General features: G+C 44.8%; 2 protein-coding genes across 6 annotated transcripts in view; both read left to right on the top strand.

The window, feature by feature from the left end:
• Positions 1-27,026, top strand: part of rnf213b (ring finger protein 213b) — an 88,605-nt gene that overhangs the window by 15,042 nt on the left and 46,537 nt on the right. For 4 of the 5 annotated variants that reach the window (XM_034292812.1, XM_029120446.2, XM_029120445.2 and 1 more), the window contains 18 exons: positions 129-313; positions 439-597; positions 714-4,538; positions 4,647-4,783; positions 4,884-4,982; positions 5,155-5,276; positions 5,386-5,694; positions 6,059-6,194; positions 6,810-6,998; positions 7,117-7,250; positions 8,017-8,192; positions 8,349-8,552; positions 8,816-9,003; positions 9,188-9,308; positions 11,347-11,447; positions 11,545-11,724; positions 12,153-12,298; positions 12,642-12,741. In XM_034292812.1, the coding sequence (XP_034148703.1) occupies positions 129-313; positions 439-597; positions 714-4,538; positions 4,647-4,783; positions 4,884-4,982; positions 5,155-5,276; positions 5,386-5,694; positions 6,059-6,194; positions 6,810-6,998; positions 7,117-7,250; positions 8,017-8,192; positions 8,349-8,552; positions 8,816-9,003; positions 9,188-9,308; positions 11,347-11,447; positions 11,545-11,724; positions 12,153-12,298; positions 12,642-12,741 (6,511 nt within the window). The remainder of the gene's footprint in view (positions 1-128; positions 314-438; positions 598-713; positions 4,539-4,646; positions 4,784-4,883; positions 4,983-5,154; positions 5,277-5,385; positions 5,695-6,058; positions 6,195-6,809; positions 6,999-7,116; positions 7,251-8,016; positions 8,193-8,348; positions 8,553-8,815; positions 9,004-9,187; positions 9,309-11,346; positions 11,448-11,544; positions 11,725-12,152; positions 12,299-12,641; positions 12,742-27,026) is intronic. The other variant, XM_029120449.2, reaches the window with a different exon arrangement.
• On the top strand, positions 15,703-26,458 carry LOC105008152 (serine protease 27-like). Its single transcript, XM_013134044.4, has 7 exons — positions 15,703-16,364; positions 16,466-16,535; positions 16,685-16,723; positions 22,545-22,707; positions 24,061-24,329; positions 24,870-25,012; positions 25,336-26,458. The coding sequence occupies exons 2-7, from the start codon at positions 16,478-16,480 to the stop codon at positions 25,723-25,725; spliced, it is 1,062 nt and encodes a 353-aa protein (XP_012989498.2). The 5' UTR covers positions 15,703-16,364; positions 16,466-16,477; the 3' UTR covers positions 25,726-26,458.

Genomic DNA, 27,026 nt, shown 5'->3' with positions numbered 1-27,026 from the left:
ATCTCTATACCAGAATGTGCTTGCTTTACTCTACTCTCTCTCTCTCTCTCTCTCTCTCTATATATATATATATATATATCATCTTTGTACTCTGTGAAGATTACCTATTGCCTTTTCTTTTGCTATAGGGAAATCCCTTTATGTGGAAAGACTATTTGAGAAGTTTCAGCAGACCTCTCCCAGGGCCCAGTATGTTAGGATCCGACTGATAGAGCCACATGTTGACCTGGACTCATTCATCCGGACCCTGTCTGATAGACTGGCCTTGTCTGGAGAACTGGACCCTGTGCTGCTTCACGTCGACACTGCTGCAGTAGGTCTACAGCTATTTTCCTTCCTGTGATGTGATCCGGTGAAGCGATGCATTCAACTGTCACTATTTGTGAATTCCCAGAGAATAAAACAAGTTGATTTCACATAGAGACTCTTGATTTCCAGGTTAATGCTGGTCTGGAAGAGTTCCTGTTCCATTTCCTGGTTCTAGGATGTTTAAGTGACAACAAGGGAATGTTGTGGAGGAGAAGTTTAGCCCATCTGATGGTGATTGAGGTTCTGAGTCCTCGCCTAACCTTTCAGAACCAAACACACACTAAGGAGGTAGGAGTCATGCTGATGTTATTCATTGTTTTGTGATCTTATTTGGAATATGCTCATCTTTAGTCTTATATGTTTCTTTCTATCCTGATAAATCTGTGATCTTATCTGTTCCAAAGATAAGAGTTGGGCTTCTTGATATCCTGCCTACCATCCAATGCAGACCACCGAAGGAGGTGAAGCAGTTGTTGTTAAATAGTCGCCATACTCAGACCAGGACATCCTTGGACCCACTGATGGACCAAAAGGAGTTTGCCAGTGAAGGGATTCAGAGACCCTATCAGTTCCTGAGACGTTTCAACAGAAATGAGAACCTGGATCCATTTTATTACCGGGAAGGATCCACAGAGGGAGATCCTATTGACTGTCTCCACCACCTTCTGGAAAACTGTGGATTAAAAGATCCATCATGGGCTGAACTCAAGAACTTTACCTGGTTCCTTAATCTGCAATTGAAAGACTGTGAGAAGTCGGTTTTCTGTGACCCAGACTTCCTTGCTGATCACCTACGTGGCTTCAAAGGCTTCATTGTAAAGTTCATGATAAGGATGGCACAAGATTTCGCATCACCATCTATTGACTCTTCTGACCAGAGTCTCTCACTTCTCCATCAGGATGATCAAGAGGATGACCTTCTGGCCCGTTTGACCATTCGCAAGCGTTGGGAAAGCGAGTCTCATCCATATATTTTCTTCAATGCAGATCGCTTCTCTATGTCATTCCTGGGATTTCATGTGATGCAAAGCCCTCGTGGTAAAACTCTCAATGCAGTTGATCCTCAGAGCCACAAGGTGCTGATGGAAGACGTGATGACTCATGAACTTCAACAGGGTCTTGAGCGGCAAGGGATCTCACTCACTGAAGACTTTGACGGTTTGCCAAGAGAAGACAAGATCAAGAGAATTTCATGTGTTGTTGGTGCCAGGAAGGGAATGATGAGAGGGGCATTTGATCCAGACCCAACCTACGAGCTCACAGCTGATAATGTAACAAAGATGCTAGCAATTCACATGAGGTTCCGTTGTGGAATCCCCGTCATCATCATGGGAGAGACCGGATGTGGGAAGACCCGATTGGTCCGTTTTCTCTGTGATCTCCAAAGGGAAGGTCGTAATGTGGAAAATATGAAGCTGGTAAAAGTGCATGGAGGAACCACAGCTGAGATGATTTACAGGAAGGTGAAGGAGGCAGAGAGACAGGCAGAGATTAACCTGGCAGCACACAAACTGGACACCGTTTTATTTTTTGATGAAGCCAATACCACAGAAAGCATTTTTGCTGTTAAAGAAATTCTATGTGACAGGACTGTGCAGGGATGTCCCTTGAAGGCAAACACTGGCCTGAAGATAATTGCTGCCTGCAACCCATATCGGAGACACTCTTGTGAAATGGTGAAACGCTTGGAACGTGCCGGGTTGGGATACAGAGTGAAGGCCGGGGAAACCGAGGACCGACTTGGAAAAGTCCCTTTGAGGCAGCTGGTGTACCGAGTCCATCCACTGCCTCCTAGCATGGCACCGTTGGTCTGGGACTTTGGGCAGTTGAGCAATTCCACTGAACTTTCTTACATCAGACAGATAGTCTGGAAGAAATCCAAGGATCACAATTTGCCTATGGAGTGTGTTCATGTCATATCAGGTGTGCTGGCAGCCTCTCAAAGTTACATGCGTAGTCGAAAGAACGAGTGCAGTTTTGTGAGTCTGAGAGATGTGGAGAGGTCCATGAAGGTGCTGGTGTGGTTTTACCAACACAGTGATGACCTGTTCCCAGCTTCTCCTGAACTTACCTGCATTCAGATGACTTTGAAGTGCTTGGCTCTTGCAGCGGGCGTGTGTTACTACCCATCTCTAGTTTCAAAGAAGCAGTACCTGTCAGCTATCAGTCAACACTTTCCAGAGCCGTTGAACAACCCAGAATCTCTGATGCAGGAGATTTCAGCATGCCAAGACTTCTTTCTTCAAAACATAAAGACGAGAGAGACTGTGGCCAAGAACATAGCACTTAAAGAGAATGTGTTCCTCATGGTTGTCTGCATTGAGCTCAGGATCCCACTCTTTCTGGTTGGAAAGCCTGGGAGCTCGAAGTCCCTAGCCAAGACTGTGGTTGCCGATGCTATGCAGGGTCAAGCATCCCACTGTCCACTCTTCAAAAAGCTCAAGCAGGTGCACATGGTGTCCTTCCAGTGCAGTCCCCACTCCAGTCCTGAGGGCATCATCGGAACATTCAGAAATTGTGCTCGATTTCAGAAAGACAAAAACATGGATGAGTATGTGTCAGTTGTGGTGCTGGATGAGATCGGGCTAGCAGAAGACTCCCCACAGATGCCCTTGAAGACCCTTCACCCCCTCTTGGAAGATGGCTGCATTGACAATGAAAGGCCAGACCCACACATGAAGGTTGGGTTTGTTGGGATCTCTAACTGGGCTCTGGACCCGGCAAAAATGAACAGGGGGATCTTTGTGTCTCGGTGGGATCCGACTGAAAGTGAGCTGGTGGAAACAGCCATCGGAATCTGCTCATCCTCCTTACCTATTCTCCTGAAAATCAAACACCTCTTCCCGCCTTTAGCAAAGGCCTTTTTGAGGATTTGTAAAGAGACAGCAAAGAACCAGTTCTTCGGTCTCAGAGACTATTACAGTCTGGTGAAAATGCTTTTTGCCACAGTCAGGCAGTTCGAACAAGAGCCAAATGACAGCCAGCTGGCAGAGGCCATCTTGCGGAACTTCAGTGGACAACCTGAAGGTTTTGACCCTGTCATTTTCTTCCGAGATGTCTTCCAAAATCTTAAAGAAGTTCCCAGACCAAGCACTTTGCAGATGGTTGAACGAAATCTTGACAAAGGCAACCAACAGGAAAGCCGGTATCTCCTCCTCCTCACCACCAACAATGCAGCTCTCCATATTCTTCAAAAAGGAGTATTTGCCAAAGTAAATAATGCATCCCCTGAGATTGTTTTTGGCTCAGGATTTCCAAAGGACCAAGAGTATGCTCAAATCTGCCGCAATGTGAACCGGGTAAAGACCTGCATGGAGACAGGTCATACTGTGATCCTCTTGAACCTGCAGAATCTCTATGAGAGCTTGTATGATGCCTTGAACCAATACTATGTTTATCTAAGTGGGCAGCAGTATGTGGATCTGGGGCTGGGATCCCACAGAGTGAAGTGTCGTGTCCACAGGGACTTCAGGTTGGTGGTAATAGAGGACCAAACAAAAGTCTACACTCAGTTCCCAGTGCCACTCATCAACAGGCTGGAGAAGCACAAGGTGGACAGAAGCACAGACCTTACACCCTGGCAGAACAGGGTCCTGGCCAAACTAAAGCTGTGGGTGCAGGAGTTCACTGGCAGTCCTACATTGGAAGACTTCCAGCTGTCTGATGTCTTTGTTGGTTTCCATGGGGATGCCTGTGCCAGTGCTCTTTTGCAGGCCTTAGAGAAAATGGAGCAACAGAGGGATCAGGAATTTGATCAGCAACATGGCAAAAGTGGAGAAGGTGAGGCTGGTGAGCACAGTCAAGTAGAAAGCGCTGATGCATTGGGTATGGACGTAGATAATGATGACGATGATGTCAAAGTGAAGATCATTTTAATGGAGAAGACTGAGAATGATGTTCCCATGGAGATTGTAGATGATGAAGATGGAGAACAGGGATGGACACCTGCCAACAGAGAAGAGGGTGACATGGAAATAGATGCAGACCAAGATGATGTTGAGTCATCATATGTGAAAGATGAAGAGGAGGAGGTTTTTGAATCAGCTAAGAGTTTCCTGTTAAACTGTGCAACACCTGACTCAGTGCTTAGACTAAAGTACACAGACCTTGACAATCGAGAGAAAGACAGACTTCAGAATGTGTTCTTTTGTAAACAGCATAATTGCTCTCTCAGAGACTTCATGGAGAGCCACTTGAACAAGTCAGAAAACCCTGTGAGGTTTATTGAAGTAAGTTTAGTAACTAACTTGTTGCGAACTTCTAAACCCAATCAATATCTGTGCAGTTTATTGTACCAGCTTATGTCTACATCACAGTTTATTCTTTCAATTTGTAAGGTCACAACATTTTCCAGTTTGCTTACCAAATTTGATGTGCGAGGGTTGGCTCAGGCTCTGGGTGTACAAGCCAAAACTGTCCTCCTGCTGTCCCTTCACCAGTTTGACACAGAAGTCTCCTTTTGCAACAAGATACGGTAAAATACAATTCAATCCTAACACCCAAAATAATAACCAGTTCATCACCAAAACGTTTTATTTTATCCATCAATCCCTTTATCTCCATGTCTCTTTCAGTGGCTTCCTACAAGATGATAGTCAGTCTCTCCATATCTTGGTTGTTCAGGTGGACATTGAGGAATCTCACTGTAGCGACGAGCTCATTGCATCTGCAAAGTACGCATTTTTGTCCCCAGTCATGTATTGGAGCCCTGGGGATTGCTATATTGGAGTATTTATATCGTGCGAAAAAAGCTATAAATTATTTCTTTGCTAATGTTGATGTTGATATATATTGCTGGAAAAAAATTCCACCCGTCTGTTAAACCATAGCTCCGTGTGTTTCCAGGTACTGCACCATGAACAACCTGATGACACAAAATTCATATCAGTCCCGTTTCTATGTGGTCTTCATCACTAAGCTGTCCCGTATACAGAGCGGAGGATCTCACTACATTGGCTTCCAAGGAGGTATGTCACAGATTCCACTCTGCCAAGGTTAATGTAGAGTGACAGTTAGTGCTACTTACAATGGGTAATCCTCATTAATATTTCTGTATTTATGGTCTGTTGTCCTCAGGTGTCTGGCTGTCAGTCCATATCGATGACCTCAGGGACACGGAAGACATGAGTTTGAACCTGTCTGTTTTCTGTGGAATGCCCATAAGCAAGCTTCTCGCCACGGCAAAGTCGGGCATGGAACCCCGGGTGTCTATCGATGAACAGGCAGAGACAGAGACCGCACACTTGCACAGTCTGTCTCTGGTACGGTCCTGTGTCCAGAGAGCAGTCGGCTTGCTGAGAGACCCACGCCACGTGGCCTCCAGGAGCATGCAGCGTGTGCACACACTACTGGAGCTTCTGGATGACAGCCCTGGAGAGACAGGAGGTAAATAAACAGATGGTGCTTGTGAATATGTACATTTGACGGACTCTTGCTGAATTTATGGCTCTCTTTAATCCATATCTCGGACGATCAACGTCACATTTTGATTGGCCTTTAGGACAACGCACCTGGAGAATCGGTCATGGTAAACACTGAATGTCCATCAATGTCCGCAGTCGGGAATGATCTATCCCACAGTCTGTAATGTTTCGGTGATATTGGTTAAATAAAGCCCTTTCCCAACATTGCTGTCAGTAAACAGAAGGGAAAACTGTTTACTCACCTCTGTCACATCGCTGTAGCTTTACCTAGGCCCTCAGTCTCACTTCCTGTGTACACCTTAGTAAAGTGAATGCATGTGTGACAGCTGTTTTCCAGGAGGTGTTGCTGGGCAGGCTGGCTGGTGCCCTGGCAGTGCGGGAGGAGCTGGTCCACAGACCTGGGGATTGGTTGAACAGGGAGGCCAAAAAACGCCAGGCTCTACAGGAGGGGGGAACTTTAAGGTAGCGCACCAAAACCATCCAGGGTTGGAAAAGTTTGAAAACATCCTGGGTTTCCAAAACTCCCGGTCAAAGCATTGACCTTTTAACACAAATTCCCTGGTTTTTCTGACTGGCTTGGAGGATTTCCAGAATCTGGAGGGATACCAGGAAACACAGAATACTCCAAGCAGGGTCTCTGGAAAGCCAGAGCATTTCATGGAAGTTACTGGAATTGTGCAACCCATGTTGGAAGACAATTATTTAGTGTAAGAATACCTGGTTGGTATTTCAGGCTGGGTCTTATTTTGTGTAAGAATACCTGGTTGGTATTTCAGGCTGGGTCTTATTTTGTGTAAGAATACCTGGTTGGTATTTCAGGCTGGGTCTTATTTTGTGTAAGAATACCTGGTTGGTATTTCAGTCTTGGTCTTATTTTGTGTAAGAATACCTGGTTGGTATTTCAGGCTGGGTCTTATTTTGTGTAAGAATACCTGGTTGGTATTTCAGTCTTGGTCTTATTTTGTGTAAGAATACCTGGTTGGTATTTCAGTCTTGGTCTTATTTTGTGTAAGAATACTTGGTTGGTATTTCAAGCTGAGTCTTGTTAATGCTGTCTCTGAATTCTTTCACTGTTAGGCACACCCTGTGGCGCTGTCTGCAGTCCACCCTGATTCCTGTCCTGGCCCATATGGTGGAGGTTCTGGACCGGTATGCCAACCTGGACCTATTGTCCTCCCCTGGGCTCAGCCAGGCTCTCAAACGTCTGTGGTTGGACATTCTGGGAGACAGACAGATTCTGGACCTGACACCACCTCACAACTCCAGGTATCAAGCTCAGCAAATTGTTATGGTCCCTTGAAAAGCAACTGTGAGATGTGTTTGTATAAGTTCATCCAGTGATAAAGTAAGTAGTGTCCTGATTTGAGTGTTTTCTGTTCTGTAGCGGGTCAGACCAGGAGGTGTTGCTGGAACATAACCTGCTGTTAGGCGAGAAGGAACGTCATTGTGCTGTTCCCTTCAGTTGGCTTATCCGAAAACACTTCCAAAGCCTCTGGGAAGAATCAGAATTCATCCCAGGTATGTGACAAACAGTGTTCAGTTTGCTATTATGTTTTGGATCTGAATGAATCAGTGCTGTACTGAATGGCCAGTTAAAATACAGGGAGGGTCTGTCAGTACAGCCACTGTCCTTTACTTACACCACTCACTGCTTCAAGCCACACCTCACCATACCCCTAAATGAGAGTAAATGTACCTCAGAATCTGTTCACAGTATATTCAGTTTGGGGAAACTTTAATACCGTGTTCAAGCAAACTAAACTTGTTTATTTATACCTGAGTAATGGTAACACCTAAGAACGCTGTTCATTCCCTGTAGTTCAGCATTCAGCAGTATTGTTCGCACTATCCCATCAACAAGCTCAGAGCCCTGGGTCTGGACCCACACTGTGCAACTGGATACTGGACTTTGTGACAGACAGACCTCAGGCTGTCTATGACACCTCCTCTTCATTGACTCCTCAGCCCTCGGCTTTACTCCCTTTACTACCTGCTCCTTAGCCCTTGGCTTTACTCCCTTTACTACCTGCTCCTCAGTCCTCTGCTATGCTCTCTTATTCATAACCACTTGTGACATTTTTGACCGTTACTGTATGTCCCCAGTCCAGTGTCCGTAGAGTGATGATAGGGATGTGTTATGACTCTCTGACTGAGTCTCTGACCGAATGTCTGACCGAATGTCTGACCGAGTCTCTGACCGAGTCTCTGACCGAATGTCTGACCGAGTCTCTGACCGAATGTCTGACCGAGTCTCTGACGAGTCTCTTACTGTCATTCTTCTCAGTCGCAACACATGAAAGCACTCAGCGTGTTGTACAGTTTGTAAGCATAGCCACCAACAGCAAGCTGGGCAGCCTCATGGAGAAACTGCCAGAGCAGGAGCGTCTGGATTTGGGTCACCGGTACCTGCATGACATCCTACTGCTTTCCTTCAGGATCAAGTCTGAGCATGAGCTGAGGGTGAGACAACATCACAATTTAATCCAGTAGAATAATGTTCTGTACACATTGTAACAACAACACCAACCTTTCATTGCCGTTTCTACTGGCTTGTTAATAAGGATTAAGGCGTTGCTAAGGAAAGGAAACATTGTTGCACTCACTCCTTGTACACAGGTGTTCACCAGAGCGATTTTGGGCTGCGTGTCAGAGCTCCAGGTTTCCATGACTACCGCCCCGGTCCTGTCCCCTGCCTGGGTCATGGCTGCAGCCAGACACTATGCTCCCAGACTGGAGACTCTGGCCCACACCCTCCTGTTGCAGGCCCAGCTGGCTCCGGAGGTCCTGCTGCAGGCCAAACACATGGAGCCCAAGGAGATGGTGAGCTCCTTGGGGTACTCGGTGACCCCATGACTCAAGTTGACTGCACTCCAAACGTAGCTGGTTTTAGACATTCTTCACATTGAAACGGTGGGAGAACTCAAAGTCAATTCTTCAAAGGAGCCCTTTTTAAAGGTTCCATGAAAAAAACATTTGAATATTTCTGGGGGGTGGATATTTGATTGTTCATAGAGATTTCTGTGAAACGAGTATAAATAAAAAAATGTACTACACCTTTCGGCATTTAATTTTGCTGTTTACAGACTGAGGACATCTTGGCTCTTGGAATCTGTGTGGAGAAGTCCAGGCTGCCGACTGTGACCTCACTGACTGAGTGCGAGTTGTATCTGGGCAGAGTGGAGCTCCTACAGCCTTGCCTGGACAGAGCGTTCAGTCAGAAGTACAGCAACCTCTGCAGCCCAGGCTGTCTTCAGCGCCTGGACACCATCAGGTTCATTGATTCATTTACTGAGTTCATTATTAAGTTGGCGAATTATTTAATGAGTGAATGATCGACCAGCTGGCTGTTTGATCTGGTTGATATGTAGATTGATTCATGGCACATTTTAAATAAAGTTAAAACACTTATAAAGGAAACATTAGGCACCTTGTCAATTATCTTCTGACCTTCCCAGGAACATTTGGTGTGGGATGCTTGTAGTAGCAGCATTCGTCCAGAAGGTGGTGTTTAAGATGAAACATGGAGTCCCCAGGCTGGTGGATGGAGCTCTGAAACACTGCAACCTTCTCCAAAATGTATGTGAGAGGTTGGGCTGAGAGGAAGACAGTATGAGCAATGACTCTTCCACTCTTGATTGAAACAAACAGTATGTTGTTATGTTTAAAGATAACTCTGCAAGGTCAATTAACAGTAGAAAGACTGAGTTTTTTTGGTGGCCCCTTCCTGCAATTGATGATTTTCACACAAAATCTGTCTTAAGAATATACACTGCTCAAAAAAATGAAGGCAACATTTAAATCACACATCGGGTCTCGATGATTAGATTAGATTCAACATTATTGTCATTTAACAGTACAAGTACAGGACAACGAAATGCAGTTAGCATCCAACCAGAAGTGCTGAAACAAGTATTAAATATATGTACGTACAAGTGGAATATGTAGATGTGGCAATTTTCAGTGGCATTTTGAATTAGCAAATTGAAGGAGTAGGGTAGCATGTGCAACTGAAATGCAGGGATATCAGCAATGAGGTTCCTGAGGTAGACAATTGTCGTTTGTAACAGTTGAAAATGCAAGTAAAGTGTCAGTTCTAAATGTGCAGTGAGGGCAGGATTAAGGTGCAAGTTGGAATGAGCAAATGAAATACAGGAATAGCAGCAATGACACGTGAACTGAAAAATCTTATCAGACTAGTCCAGTGGTGCTGAGAGTGGCTATAGTAAGTGATGGGAAGTCACAGAGTTCAGCAGGGTTACAGCAGATTGAAAGAAACTGTTCCTGAGCCTGCTGGTGTGAGAACGGAGAGACCTGTACCACCTGCCTGATGGGAGGAGGGCAAACAGTTTGTGGCATTGCATTCATAGTAGATATGATATATTAAAGATCAAAATCTTTACTGTACATTGTGTAATTCGTTGAGAACAAAATGATGTAACAATGGTTAATGGAAACCAAAATCACCAACCGATTGAGGGCTGGATTCAAACTCACACCGAAAGTCCTGCACCAGGAGGAACCCAGGGCCCACTGCACCAGTGTAGTGCAAGTCTGATGATGGGTCTGAGGATTTCATCCCTTTACCTAGCAGCATAACATTCACTGTGGCGTCTCCAGACTCTTTCAAGTCTGTCACATGCTCAGTGTGAACCTGCTTTCATCTGTGAAGAGAACGGGGCACCAATGGCGGACCTGCCAATTCTGGTGTTCTCTGGCGAATGCCAATGGAGCTGCACGGTGCTGGTCTGTGACAGGTCCCACTAGAGGATGTCGGTCCCTCATACCACCCTCATGGAGTCTGTTTCTGACAGTTTGGTCAAAAACATGCACACCAGTACCCCACTGGGGGCTATTTTGTAGGGCTCTGGCAATGCTCTTGTTCCTCCTCACACAAAGAAGCAGATATCGGTCCTGTTGCTGGGTTGATGCCCCTCATCTCCTGGTATCTCCGCCATGCCCTTGAGGCTGTACAGGGAGACACAGCAAACCTTCTTGCGATGGCACGTATGGATGTGCCATCCTGGGGGAGCTGGACTACCTGTGCAACCTGAATGGGCTGCAGGTACCGCCTCATGCTACCAGTAGTGACAAGGACACTAGCAAAATGCAAAACTAGAGAAGAATCAGTCAGGAAGGATAAGGAGAGAGCAATTGTCTGTGGCCACCACCTGCAAAACCATTCCCTTTGGGGGTTGTCTTGCTGTTGTTTCTCCAGTGCACCTGTTGTCAATTTCATTTGCGCCAAAACATGTGACATTGATTCACAATCACTTATTCTCCTTAACTGGACAGATTGATATGCCTGGAGTTTAACTGAATTGGCGTTATACTGTGATGATTACGTGTTCCCCAATTTTTTTTTGGTGTCGTTTGTATACTTTTGGAAACATTATAATTGGGTTGTGTTTACGAAGGTCTTGGATATTAAATAACACTATGTGTTTTCATTACTTTATGTTACTGTTGCCACTTTCTAGGGTGAAACATTGGTTATGGTTGGTAGAAGTTTTATTTTAAATATTTAGCAAAGGTCAGGATCTGTTTTAATGTCATATTAGTTTTGATTGAAAACGCCCCAGTAACAGATCTGTTTTGTTGTGTTTGTGTGTGGTAGCTGGTGCAGGACGGTCCGAATCTCCGACACATGGACACACTGCAGCAGCTGATCCGCATCCTCAACTCGTATGATCAGCAGGGTATCAGCACAGACCTGCGGTAACACTCACATTCAACTGACTTCACAGGTTTATTTACTGAGAACACATCTTACGTGGTTTTTAACCTGTTCCCATTGGCACGCCCTGCACCCTAGGTCAGGCATCCGTTGCCCTGTGTGCCTGTCGGAGCTCAAAGAGCCCTCCATCCTTCCATGTAGCCACGTCTTCTGTGTGACATGCCTCCAGTGTAGCCTTCAGGCTGACAGACACTTCTGTCCTGAGTGTCGGCAAGACCTGCCGCCAGACTTCCAGCCCACTGTGTCGCAGACCATTAGGTGAGTCCAGAAATGGTTTATAACCCCTTATAACACTACATAATAACCAAAAATGATGACCAGGACAGCTAAACGGCTTCCTGCACGGTGCTGTGGACCCAGGAGACTAACAAAACCATGATCGCCACTCCAAACTGCCTCCTGGTGGCTCTGTTCTGATTATGTAAATGTGTACATCAACTGTAAATCTGGGTATAATATCATATTTACATTTTATATAACTATTTGTGCATTTTCTTTATATCTGGAACATTCACTAACTGTATTCTTTGAAACCAGGTCTATAGTTTTATTTTTGTTTTCACTTCCTGTTTTGGGTTCATGCTGGTGAAAAGACTCTGATACCTTAGCAGTTAGAGCATCTGACGAGTTTTCGAAAGGTTGCTAGATTGATCTCACACACACCCATATGTCCTCCCCTCCCTCAGGTCAGACCTTCAACAGCATGCAGAGATACGGGGCTACTGCAACTCCTTCTTCCTGGAGGTGGTGTCTCGTTTCTGCCTGTCTGAGGGGGAGAGCCCCAGAGAAGGGGTTGTGGAACTGCTCTTTTCCCTGCTCATCTCGTCCCAGGGTGGGTGGCCTGATGGAGAGAGACATTTTAATGCTTCTGCAGCTTGAGACAAATCAGCTGTTGACTACATAGATGTTGAGCATTAACTCAAAGCTCACGTTTATGTGTCTGTCATGCATGTTGAGCATTAACTTAGAGCTCTCATTTATGTGTCTGTCATGCATGTTGAGCATTAACTTAGAGCTCACGTTTATGTGTCTGTCATGCATGTTGAGCATTAACTTAGAGCTCTCATTTATGTGTCTGTCATGCATATTGAGCATTAACTTAGAGCTCTCATTTATATGTCTGTCATGCATGTTGAGCATTAACTTAGAGCTCTCATTTATGTGTGTCGTTGCAGGAAATGTGTACCGGACTCGAGAGCTAACTCCCTTCCTGGAGTGCGTAGACAACAGTCCTGTTGTCCGCTCTGTGCTTCCAAAACTCCTTCTACAATACAGGTACAGGCAGTTTATGTAATACCAAGTCCTCAGCTAAAGACAGTCAAACTAAAACTTTGAAATTGCTACACCAGTTAAACAATTAACATTGAGAGTGATTTAAAAGAGCCATTAGGTTTAATTGCTTTACCCGATTGTGTAATCTGTTTAAATATGGTCACCAAACTCCAGTTGATGCGTTACCTGCTCCCTAAAGGTGTTTGTATTTACTCCCTGAGTGTAATACTCCCACAGTGCCTTGCATAGTTCATGAGAAACAAGCTGACCAAGTGGGCTGGTACATCACCATGTCGAGGTTTAGGTGGACCATTCCGCTTGTGTTGAAAATGTTGTTTGTTCTGTGAGAGGCACAATAGTAATCCATGTGTCCTGAATGTATTTTGTGTGAACGTCTCCATGTGTCCTGAATGTATTTTGTGTGAACGTCTCCATGTGTCCTGAATGTATTTTGTGTGAACGTCTCCATGTGTCCTGAATGTATTTTGTGTGAACGTCTCCATGTGTCCTGAATGTATTTTGTGTGAACGTCTCCATATGTCCTGAATGTATTTTGTGTGAACGTCTCCATGTGTCCTGAATGTATTTTGTGTGAACGTCTCCATGTGTCCTGAATGTATTTTGTGTGAACGTCTCCATGTGTCCTGAATGTATTTTGTGTGAACGTCTCCATGTGTCCTGAATGTATTTTGTGTTTACGTCCCCACGTGTCCTGAATGTGTTTTGTGTGTACGTCAGGCCTCAGGTTAAATCTAAAATTTTTTGGGTTGAAACATGGCTCCTGTCTGTGAACCTGAACGGTGACATTCTTCCCACGCCTATTCTTTTTAGCACAAAGAGAATTCATTCAAAAATTCCCTCTGCCAACCAGGAAACAATCTTACTTTTATTGTAAATTCTATTGTTAAGGCTTCACAGCACCCTAGATGAACACTGTGTGAACTAGCTGAGATTTTGTTGGGTAACCACATTGGAATGTTCTTTAAACCTTTTCACTCCTCTGTCATCCTCTATATACCAGATAAACTGTTGTATTTGGTTATTGATTTCCTCCTTAATCGGTCTGTACAGTAATGTGTTGGACACTGAATGATGTTAGCTCTCAGTTTGCTCTTTCAGTTCACTCTTTCAGTTCGCTCTTTCAGCTGACAGATGTTTTGAAAAGGATATTATTATTTGGAGGAATATTTGAGTATGTAGTATTTTATTGGAACTCTGCTTCTTCATCTAAATATAATAGCGTATAGCTTTATATAAATATATTAGTGTATAGCTATAAATAAATATAATAGTTTATAGCTATATATTACTATAATTGTGTATAGCTATATATAAATATAATAGTGTATAGCTATATATAAATATAATCGTGTATAGCCAGCAGTGAATGCATTTAGACATATAACTCTGCTGAGTGTGGAAGTGCATTCTGGGCGCAAATGTGTTAACATCCTGAAATTGTGGACTTCGAAGAGACCTTTGGTGATGCTACGTGTGTGATATTGATGAGTGTCCATGCTGTGTGCGAACTGTTTGAACAGACCTTCCCCACAGTAAAACCTCTTGCACAGAATTGTTATCTAGACAATCCCTCATCTTTGGGCTTACTTATGTATGAGAGAGAGAATAAAATGCTAAATAGACTTATCTTAGTTTGCACAATAGTTTCCATAGCATTTGAATTTTCACCGACATGTTTGAGATGTACTATGCAGGATTGAGGGTGTTCATTGAGGGGAAAATCAAGCAATATAGGTGCGCACTGCACCGAAACTTGATACAGTTCAGACACAATTTTCTTCACATTTGCAAACTTCTGGAGGAGCGCTTCTGTGGCATCTCAGAAGGTGGTGTCTCAAGATCAATATATGCAAGTTTACACAACAAAATAGTCTTTGAGGGCTCTACGTTCTGCTCTGTTCCCTCTGTAAATTTGAGGGCTCTACATGCTGCTCTGTTCCCTCTGTAAATTTGAGGGCTCTACATGCTGCTCTGTTCTCTCTGTACATTTGAGGGCTCTACATGCTGCTCTGTTCTCTCTGTAAATTTGAGGGCTCTACATGCTGCTCTGTTCCCTCTGTACATTTGAGGGCTCTACATGCTGCTCTGTTCCTTCTGTACTTTTGAGGGCTCTACATGCTGCAGTGTTCTCTGTATATTTGTGGGCTCTATGTGATGCTCTGTTCTCCCTGTTTACATTTAAATGCTTCAAGTGCTACACAAAGGTTGTTCCTTATTACACTGATTATATCAGAGCAAATAACACTTTCCACATCATCCACGTAGGATTGCTTGGAAACTCCCTTGTGTGTCTCACACAATACTTCAAACTACATGATGGTCACTACTTTCAACATCAGCTTCTGTGCTGATTAAGAAATTACAAAACAGCATTACTAAATATGGGCTCAATGTAGACAACGTTGTACCTAGTAAGTATTTGTAAACATTCGCATCGGTTGACTGAAAATATGAAGCACCTCTCATGCAGTTTGTGGTTTAGAGTGGACTGCTTGACGACAACCTGTCAATATTTAGGTCTCAGAAAATATGCCTCTCTGTTGAGATCATGTATGTTGAAAATTGCATATTTTTAGACATCCCAACATGGGAATATAATGCAAATGACCACCAGATCACAAAAATGTGTTGCTATGCATACAGCATTTTTTTGAAGATGTGTTTAAATGTTTTGTGCTTCACTAAAAATGTGGCCACACACATCCTGAATGGTGGCATTCTTTTCAGACATTCTGTCAAATTCTGTCAAATTCAAGTTCCAGTCATGGTGCAGGGAACCAGGACATGATGTTAAATATTGCCAAGAAGGCCAAACCCACAAACATAAATCATGATTATCAATGTGTCAAATATCATGGGTAATCCATCTGTGAAATCAGGAAATCATGAAGGAAAGTGTGTAAAACTAGATACATATTATGGTGACTGGAGATGCGGGCAGGTTTTAAAATCATTTTTCAAAACACTTGCCTGCAATAATTGATTACATATTTTAATTTTCGCACAATAATCAGCCAGTAGATGGTACAGCCTATATTGTCAAGACAAAGTGTATGTTCTGCTTACATTATGTCAAAGTACACAGTGCACCCACAGATTTATATTATTTCCTCCTCCAACCACCATGATGCAAACAGATTTACCTCAAAAATCGTTAAAGCAATTTTACATGATATTTTTACCCTGAATGACTATACATAGGTTATAGGTTACACACATTAACTCCCTATTGCATTTTCCATGTTTTATTAGTGGGAGAACAGAGGGGAAGAGGTGGCTCAGATTAGACGTATAACCAGGACACCAGGGTTGGCACCTATACTCAGTGCCAACCTAAGCAGGGCAGTGATTTACTACTAGAATACGATGGAACTACATCACATGCTGATATTGTCTTTGGTATTATTGTACATGTTTTACCACAGTAGCTAGCTAGACAATGAATCCAGCAAAGGAAATAGATTACCACCCCCTCCTACCTAGAAAACAGTAATCGTCACAGGGATCAGCCCATTGGCTACTTTCCAACTTACCTGGTAGACACCTACTGTACAACTAAGGTTTCAACAGAACCACAGTGGAGACAGAGTGAAGCCAAGAAAAAGGTGAGCACATTTTTCATATTTGTTCATGATATACCACAAAATATTGAAAAATAAGTCATTATGTAAATATTTGTGATATTAATAATCATGTGTATTTGTAGATTTGCGCTGGCATGGACCCTCTGACCATGACGAATGAAAGGATGCTTTTTATGCTTCTGTTGATAATAAGTAGGTTCTTCAACCGTTAAGTGTGATGATAATTGTATATGTTCTTTTATCAATATATTTCATTATATAAGTATGATGATAATTGTATACGTTCTTTTATCAATATATTTCATTTTGTTGACCTTGATTCCCTGCAATTATTTCAATAGGTTTGGTGACCAAAGCTGTTCCAATTCCATCTGCTGCTGGTGAGTTTACATCTCTGACTGATTAGTAACAGCAAGCATAGCTTGTTCTAAATGTGAGATCTGCGGGTGACCAAACAGGCCCTCATTCCTCACACTAATTGGACCACTTCTAATTGGGCAAATGTTTTATTGTCTGAATGAGGGAAATGGAAATTAAGGGCACTGAATGTATTGTTTTTTTATATATATAAGATATGGATTATAATAAGTCAAAAGGAAATTACTATGTGTGTAGACCATACATCTATTATGACTGTGGCAGCAACAAAGATCCATTTTTAATGCATTTTTCATATACATTTGGATCAATGCAGATCCGAACCAACTGAAGTTTTACATCTAAAATCAAAATCTGATCCGATACTATCAAAAAAATCTAATAATAATAATACGTTTTATTTGTATTGCACTTTACACGTGAAGAACACATCTCAAAGTGCTACAGGTGCAAAAAAAAACAAAAAAAAACACTAAAACATAAGAACAATCAAAAACAGCATAAAAACAAAATTATATTAAGAAAATGCAACAGAAAATAAGTAGGTCTTTAGTTTGTTTTTAAAAACCTCTAAAGACTGTGGCAACCTCAGGTGGTTGGGGAGGGAATTCCACAGTCGAGGCGCAGCCGCCTGGAAGGCCCTATCTCCCATAGTGCAGAGTTTGGGCTTGGGGACCCGGAGTGTGTGGGTGTCAGAGGAACGGAGATGTCAGGTTGGATTATACCTATTGATAAGTTCTCTGAGGTATGATGGTGCACTGCCGTAGACACACAGATAGTTAAGGAGACAGATCTTATATTCAGTCCTGAGCCTAACATGAAGCCAGTGGAGTTTATAGAGGATGGGTGTGATGTGCTCAGTTTTACGCACCCTCATCAGGACCCTGGCAGCGCAATTCTGGATGTACTGCAGTCACTGAAGGCTCCTGCCAGGGATCCCAATGGGGAGTGTGTTGCAGTAGTCAAGTCTGGAGGAGAAAAGGGCATGGACCAACTTCTCTGCATCAGAAAGAGAGAGAAAGGGACGAAGTTTGGAGATGTTCCGGAGGTGGAAGAATGCACTCTTACAGATAAATTGGATGTGGGTGTTAAATGATAGGTGGGGGTCGAATCGAACCCCCAAGTTTGTTATAGAGGATGTAAGAGGAATATCATGGCCAGAAAATGAGTAGGTGGATCTATTTGGGTTCAGATTAAAATAAATACTGGATATGTAGGATTTAAAGAAATACCCGTCTGCAATGTAGGTTCCACAGAATCCTGATGGTGGTTAAGGAATTATAAACAGGATATTCAAGGTCTTTATTCTGGGAGAGAACTGTTCAGAGCATCCTATTCCTCAACCACAGATTTTAATGCACATATCATGTTAATGTCAGTCAACAGCTTATTGGTTGCATATTCTCACCCTTCACAGGAATCTCCATCTTATAAAATAGCAAAAACATTTTAACAGTGTGTTTGTGATACGACTGTCACCATGGTGACATGTGTTTTCAAAAACCCCTTTGTTATTTTTGAATGTATGTTTATACGGAGTTGGTTGAACAATAGTCCTATACATTACATCTCTGCTAATCTTTGCTGATCACAGTCTTGATGGCAACAGTTTAGTTGTTGAAAAAGTTACACGTTCCAGGTGGGGGTTGGCCTCCGCCAGGGCTGCACTTTTTCACCAATCCTGTTTGTAACTTTCATGGACAGGATATTGAGGCGTAGTCGGGGTGGGGAGGGGTTGCAGTTCACTGGGCTGGGGATCTCATCGCTGCTTTTTGCGGATGATGTGGTCCTGGTGGCATCATCGGTCTGTGACCTTCAGCACTCACTGGACCGGTTCGCAGCCGAGTGCGAAGCGGTTGGGATGAGGATTAGCACCTCTAAATCTGAGGCCATGGTTCTCAGCAGGAAACTGATGGAGTGCCTCCTTTACTTGAGGCGTTACCCCAAGTAAAGGAGTTCAAGTATCTCAGGGTCTTGTTCGCGAGTGAGGGGACAATGGAGCGGGAGATTGGCCGGAGAATCGGTGCAGCGGGGGCGATATTACATTTGCTTTACCGCACCGTTGTGGCAAAAAGAGAGCTGAGCTGGAAGGCAAAGCTCTCGATATACCATCTTCTTCCGCTTATCCGGGGCCGGGTAGCGGGGGCAGCAGTCTAAGCAGGGATGCCCAGACTTCCCTCTCCCCAGACACTTCCTCCAGCTCTTCCGGGGGGACACCGAGGCGTTCCCAGGCCAGCCGGGAGACATAGTCCCTCCAGCGTGTCCTAGGTCTTCCCAGGAAGGCATTCCGGAGGCATCCGAAACAGATGCCCAAGCCACCTCAGCTGACCCCTCTCGATGTGGAGGAGCAGCGGCTCTACTCTGAGCTCCTCCCGGGTGACCGAGCTTCTCACCCTATCTCTAAGGGATCGCCCAGCCACCCTGCGGAGAAAGCTCATTTCGGCCGCCTGTATCCGGGATCTTGTCCTTTCGGTCATGACCCAAAGCTCAGGTGAGAGTAGGAACGTAGATTGACCGGTAAATCGAGAGCTTCGCCTTGCGGGTCAGCTCTTTCTTCACCACGACAGACCGATACATCAACCGCATTACTGCAGAAGCTGCACCGATCCGTCTGTCAATCTCCCGTTCCTTCCTTCCCTCACTCGTGAACAGGACCCCTAGATACTTAAACTCCTCCACTTGAGGCAGGCACTCTCCACCAACCTGAAGTGGGCAAGCCACCCTTTTCCGACTGAGGACCATGGCCTCGGATTTGGAGGTACTGATTTTCATCCCCACCGCTTCACACTCGGCTGCAAACCGTCCAAGTGCATGCTGAAGGTCCTGGCTTGAAGGGGCCAACACGACAACATCATCCGCAAAGAGCAGAGACGAAATCGTGTGGTCCCCAAACCTGACACCCTCCGGCCCCTGGCTGCGCCTAGAAATTCTGTCCATAAAAATTACGAACAGAACCGGTGACAAAGGGCAGCCCTGCCGGAGTCCAACATGCACAGGGAACAAGTCTGACTTACTGCCGGCAATGCGGACCAAGCTCCTGCTTCGGTCGTACAGGGACCTGACAGCCCTTAGCAAGGGACCCAGGACCCCATATTCCCGAAGCACCCTCCACAGGATGCCGCGAGGGACACAGTCGAATGCCTTCTCCAAATCCACAAAACACATGTGGATTGGTTGGGCAAACTCCCATGAACCCTCCATCACCCTGTAGAGGGTATAGAGCTGGTCCAGTGTTCCACGGCCTGGACGAAAACCACACTGTTCCTCCTGAATCCGAGGTTCTACTATCGGCCGTATTCTCCTCTCCAGAACCCTGGCATAGACTTTCCCAGGGAGGCTGAGAAGTGTGATCCCCCTATAGTTGGAACACACCCTCCGGTCCCCCTTCTTAAAAAGAGGGACCACCACCCCGGTCTGCCATCCCAGAGGCACTGTCCCCGACTGCCACGCGATGTTGCACAGGCGTGTCAGCCAAGACAGCCCCACAACATCCAGAGACTTGAGGTACTCAGGGCGGATCTCATCCACCCCCGGTGCCTTGCCACCGAGGAGTTTCTTAACCACCTCTGTGACTTCAGCCCGGGTGATGGACGAGTCCACCTCTGAGCCCTCCTCCTCTGCTTCCTCAATGGAAGACGTGACGGCGGGATTGAGGAGATCCTCGAAGTACTCCTTCCACCGCCCGACGACATCCCCAGTTGAGGTCAACAGCTGCCCACCTCTACTGTAAACAGCGTTGGTAGGGCACTGTTTTCCTCTCCTGAGGCGCCGGATGGTTTGCCAGAATCTCTTCGAGGCCAGCCGATAGTCCTTTTCCATGGCCTCACCGAACTCCTCCCAGGCCCGAGTTTTTGCCTCCACAACCACCCGGGCTGCAGTCCGCTTGGCCTGTCGGTACCCGTCAGCTGCCTCAGGAGTCCCACAAGCCAACCAGGCCTGATAGGACTCCTTCTTCAGCTTGACGGCATCCCTTACTTCCGGTGTCCACCACCGGGTTCGGGGATTGCCGCCTCGACAGGCACCGGAGACCTTACGGCCACAGCTCCGAGCGGCCGCTTTGACAATGGCGGTGGAGAACATAGTCCACTCGGACTCAATATCTCCAGCCTCTCTCGGGATCCAGTCAAAGCTCTTCCGGAGGTGGGAGTTAAAGATCTCTCTGACAGGAGACTCTGCCAGACGTTCCCAGCAGACCCTTACAGTACGCTTGGGCCTGCCGAGTCTGTCCAGCTTCCTCCCCCGCCATCGGATCCAACTCACAACCAGGTGGTGATCAGTTGACAGCTCCGCCCCTCTCTTCACCCGAGTGTCCAAGACATACGGCCGCAGGTCAGATGAAACGACAACAAAGTCGATCATCGACCTGCGGCCTAGGGTGTCCTGGTGCCACGTGCACTGATGGACACCCTTATGCTTGAACATGGTGTTAGTTATGGACAAACTGTGACTAGCACAGAAGTCCAAGAACTGAACACCGCTCGGGTTCAGATCAGGGGGGCCGTTCCTCCCAATCACGCCCCTCCAGGTGTCACTGTCGTTGCCCACGTGGGCGTTGAAGTCCCCCAGTAGAACGATAGAGTCCCCAGTCGGAGCACTTTCCAGCACCCCTCCCAGAGACTCCAAGAAGGTCGGGTACTCTGCACTGCCGTTCGGCCCGTAGGCACAAACAACAGTGAGAGACCTATCCCCGACCCGTAGGCGCAGGGAAACGACCCTCTCGTTCACCGGGGTAAACTCCAACACATGGCGGCAGAGCTGGGGAGCTATAAGCAAACCCACACCAGCCCGCCGCCTCTCACCATGGGCAACTCCAGAGTGGTGAAGAGTCCATCCTCTCTCAAGGAGTGTGGTTCCGGAGCCCAAGCCGTGCGTAGAGGTGATCCCGACTACCTCTAGTCGGAACCTCTCAACCTCACGCGCGATCTCAGGCTCCTTCCCCGCCAGCAAGGTGACGTTCCACGTCCCTAGAGCTAGTTTCCGTGTCCAGGGATCGGGCTGTCTAGGCCCCCGCCTTCGACTGCCGCCCGATCCTCTCTGCACCGGCCCCTTATGGTCCCTCCTGTGGGTGGTGAGCCCACGGGAGGGCGGCCCCATGTTGATCGTTCGGGCTGGGCCCGGCCGGGCCCCATGGGGAAAGGCCCGGCCACCAGGCGCTCACGGACGAGCCCCAACCCCGGGCCTGGCTCCAGGGTGGGGCCCCGGCTGCGCCATGCCGGACGACGTCACAGGGCACAAAATATTTTTCATATAGCTCTCGATATACCGGTCAATTTTCCTTCCTACCCTCACCTATGGTCATGAAGGCTAGGTCATGACCGAAAGAACTAGATCGCGAGTACAAGCGGCTGAAATGGGTTTTCTCAGAAGGGTGGCTGGCTTCTCCCTTAGGGATAGGGTGAAAAGCTCAGCCATCCGTGAGGAACTCGGAAAGGGAAGTTTGGGGGTTTCCCCTGCTGGAGCTGATGCCTCCGCGACCCGATACCGGATAAACGGATGAAGACGAGATGAGATTAGATAAGGGCAATGTTACTCAGTGTTCTGTCTATAATCACTCAACTCATATTTTTGGTTGGCAAATGGGGTAGCATATAATATTTTTTTTAGATTGCGGTTTCCCCTGTCTCAAAGCCCTTGTTACTACAGAACCATTCCCTGCAACTAAATCACCAGCCCTTTTTCATTCCTAGCACTAAACATGAGTATCTGACAATGTTGCCATTTTGGCTGAAGATATCTCACACTAACAGTTTTCAATCTAAATGTTTAGCTAAATCCAACTGCAAACATGGATTACATAATTACAATATATATTTTGTATGTCAGTGTGTGGCATCACTCCACTCAACCCCAGGATAGTGGGAGGTCAGGATGCCCCTCCAGGAAGTTGGCCCTGGCAGGCAAGCCTTCAACAATTTGGTCACCATTTCTGTGGTGGTTCCCTCATCAACAGTGAGTGGGTGTTGACTGCAGCCCACTGCTTCTCCAGGTAATTTAACATCAGATACAGGCGATATGAAGGTAGTAGCAAATATGTCACCGTTTTTTTACGCCACTGAGGGTTTTCCTAAGTATAGTTCCATATTATATCAGCCCATACTATTTTAGCCCATACTATTTTAGCCCATAATATATTAGCCCATACTATATCAGTCCATACTATATCAGCCAATACTATATCAGCCCATACTATATCAGCCCATACTATATCAGACGAATACCAGTCTTTAAAGAACAGCCATATACCAGCCCTTTAAGAACAGCCATATAACAGCTATATACAGCCCTTTAAGAACAGCCATATACCAGCCCTTTAAGAACAGCCATATACCAGCCCTTTAAGAACAGCCATATACCACCCCTTTAAGAATAGCCATATACCAGCCCTTTAAGAACAGCCATATAACAGCTATATACAGCCCTTTAAGAACAGCCATATACCAGCCCTTTAAGAACAGCCATATACCAGCCCTTTAAGAACAGCCATATACCACCCCTTTAAGAATAGCCATATACCAGCCCTTTAAGAACAGATGAATACCAGTCTTTTAAGAATAGGCATATACCAGCCCTTTAAGGACAGACAAATACCAGTCCTTTAAGAACAGCCATATATTAGCCCTTTGTGAACAGCCATATACCAGCCTTTTTAGAACAGCCATGTACCAGCTCTTAAAGAACACCCATATACCTGCCCTTATAGAACAGAAGAATACCAGTCTTTAAGAACAGCCATATAAACGCCCTTTAAGAACAGCCATATACCAGTCCTTTATGAACAGAAGACAAATACCAGTCCTTGAAGAACAGCCATATATTAGCCCCTTGAGAACAGCCAAATACCAGCCTTTTTAGAACAGCCATGTACCAACTCTTTAAGAATAGCCATATACCAGTCCTTTATGAACAGACTAATACCAGTCATTTAAGAACAGCCATATACCAGTCCTCTAAGAACAGCCATATACCAGCCCTTAAATAATTGCCATATACCAGCCCTTTAAGAACAGAGGAATAACACCCCTTTAAGAACAGCCATATACCAGCCCTTAAATAATTGCCATATACCAGCCCTTTAAGAACAGCCATATACCAGCCCTTTAAGAACAGCCATATACCAGCCCTTTAAGAACAGCCATATACCAACCCTTTAAGAACATCTGAGTTGATTGTTTTGGGGCCTTTTACTACATCTGCAACATCTGTAATTTGACTCATTTAAACTGTAACAATTTTGAAAACAAAACAAAAATCTAATTCCTTATGTTAGTTAATTAAATGCTAATTATTAATTTAGTTGATTTTAACTGTATATCTTTATCATCCTTTTATTTCGACATAGCCCAAACTCCAACAATGTGAGCGTTGTCCTCGGTCTACAAACCCAGGAGGGTGTTAACTCCAACTCAGTCTACAGTACTCTGGCTGAGATCATTATACATCCAGAATATGACGGAAGCACAGAGAACAATGACATCGCTCTGCTCAGACTCTCCTCACCAGTCACCTTCAATAACTACATTCGACCCGTCTGTCTGGCGTCAAATGGCAGCATTATTGACAATGGCGCTAACGTTTGGGTGACCGGCTGGGGATACTTTCAGCAAGGAGGTTAGTATCTGTGAAGAGGTTGGGGTCAGCGCTATGATGTGTTGAATTAAATTAACATCCTAGTCTGTCAATTTACATAAACTTAATGAGCAGTGACGTCCAAGGCTCAGCCACTGTTTGGCCTAAGTTGCAAACGTGAGAAGTAAACCTGTTCACACAAATGAATACACTGAGTGACAGTTATGGAAGCAAAGTCTTGTCTAAATGACTAAAACAAAAATGCCAACATCTTTGTCTTGCAGCTTGCTTATTACTCTCTTATTACTCTACAATTTACAGTTCCTTATTGCAATTGCAAAATATCCTTAAAACAAATGTACATTTTCAAAAGTAGTTCAATATTGTAACTTTGAAATAAATGTAACTGAGGCACTGCCCATCTCTATTTATGTCTTTATGTCTCTCAGTAATGGCACAAGTGTACACTAGTTTTTAGAAAATCGTTTGGAATTTTCAAGTCCAGTCAAGTTAAGAAAATGATTCTCATAACTGATTCTCATTTGTGATTTCATGCCACTTGTCCTTCTTTTTGTCCCTTAGAGCCACTTCCTTCCCCCCAGACTCTCCAAGAAGTGGAGGTTCCCGTTGTGGGGAACAGAGAGTGTGACTGCCTGTATGGGGGACTTATCACTGACAACATGCTCTGTGCTGGGGATCTAGAAGGAGGCAAGGACTCATGTCAGGTAAAGTCCACGCTAACCTATCTGGTTATTCTCCTGGTTCTAGTCCAATTCACAGAGCCAGCTTAAGGTTGGAGTTGAGCATACCTGTTCCTGAAGAGCCACAGGGTCTAGGGAAATGAACTGTTGAATTTAGTCAATCACTGAACTGACCGAGTTCATTGATCTGTGCAATAGATCAGTTGACTAAACTCAACACACTCCAAATTCCAGGTTGACCGCCCCTGGAAGTAGGCAGGCAGGTCATAGGTTATGGCTGTTTGGCTAGGAACACATTTAGAACTGATTTGAATTGATTAAAAACACTTCCCATGGTCTCTTCTCAGGGTGACTCAGGAGGTCCGATGGTGATGAAGCAGACATCTGCCTGGATCCAGCCTGGGATTGTTAGTTGGGGTATTGGCTGTGCTCGTCCCAATTACCCAGGAGTCTACACCAGAGTGTCCCAGTACCAGTCTTGGATCACCTCCTACATCAGCACCGACCCGCCAGGCTTTGTGTTTATCCATGGTGGTGTAGATGGTGACAGCAATTTCATTTGTCCTACAGCCACGCCCCCAACTACCGTTGAGGTCTTAACTACTGTTAAGGAATCAACTACCGCTGAGTTCTTAAAGGATGAAGATGATTGTTCCATTTTTGATAATGGTGAGGGTTTGTTTGGCTGCCTTTATTTGCTGGGCGCCATGCTCATTCTGGCATTACTTAGCATTTAAAGAAATGATTAATATAATGTGGCAATCAATTGCAGGGTTTTAGGGAACAGCCTTAGTTCATGTTCTATTTCTTTGGGGAACTCTATTTCAGAGTGTGGTGCCCTGGAACAATGACAGTGAGGGGACCTTATTATCATTGATTCTATGCATGTGCACCTCAAAATAGTCCAGCTCTGCCTTTAATTTTCCAGGACAGATTTTCCAGAGTGAGTGTTTTAAGGGTTACTTAGATTTATTTATGCTGATGGATTACTTAGAATATACATTTAGTGCCTTGCAGAAGTGTTAAGATGTGACCTATATATTACTAAATTATTAATTAATGATTCTCACAGATTTAGAAGTCACGCTGAGAACCTAGTTTCACTCTATTTATAGCAGTTTTTGGAATAGATTAGCCTTTAAAATTGTTATGGGAATATTGCAAAATTATTTTATATTTTCAATATAAACCTTTGTAAGATTTGGAAATAGCAAAAAACAGTAACTCCCTAAGATATTTTTGCAAACTGTAATTCAGATTTACTCAAGGTTTTTTGTATGGTGTATCAAATATGTGCCCTCTAGTGGACAAAGTTAGTGTTGCAGTCCCCAATGGGCCTGTTGTGTTGGTGTGGCTCCATCCTACACTATCCTACACACACTGTCACCTGTCTTTCCTGTCTTCTCTTCAAACTTTCCTATCAATAAACAGATAGCTAAAATTATGTTTGAAGTTCAAACATTAACCGAGCCTGAGGATACTGTCTTATCAACCTGAGGAAGAGACTCTTCTGGAAACATTGGTTATGACCATGATGTTTAGCCATTCAGTATTTGTGACCATATTCTGCATAGTCTGTATTTTTTCTGTTATTTAACCATGTGTACAAAGAACAAGTTCTTAGTTACATCAATGGCCTGGGAGCTGGGAGGGTTATATGTTTTGCTGAGTCACGGAACCACATGGTTTTTACACGGCCTACAGTACCACTCTTGACCACTAGGCCACGCAGCCGCCCCAGGTATAGTGTGGCCAACTTTCTTAAGCCTCTAACAAGTAGTTAATATGTAAAGATAGGTTTTTATGCCGTAAGAGATTATGTGTCAATGGTTTTGTTTTTCTCTACTCTTCACTGGTACATTGACATTTCGTTTTTGTACATTTTATTTTAAAGTGTTTTTGTTGCATGAACAGAAAGGAATTACCACATTAATGGAGTGTAGCAAAATGCTTGAGCTAACACTGATGTAAAAAAAAATCTGTTCTAGTATGGTACCATGGTATTCACCCCAAAGATTGTAATGCACTGTTGAAAAAG

Source organism: Esox lucius, chromosome 6, assembly GCF_011004845.1.
Source record: "Esox lucius isolate fEsoLuc1 chromosome 6, fEsoLuc1.pri, whole genome shotgun sequence".
Taxonomy (NCBI): domain Eukaryota; kingdom Metazoa; phylum Chordata; class Actinopteri; order Esociformes; family Esocidae; genus Esox; species Esox lucius.
Note: the sequence above shows the minus strand (reverse complement) of the source record. Positions and strands in the feature narration are given on the sequence as shown.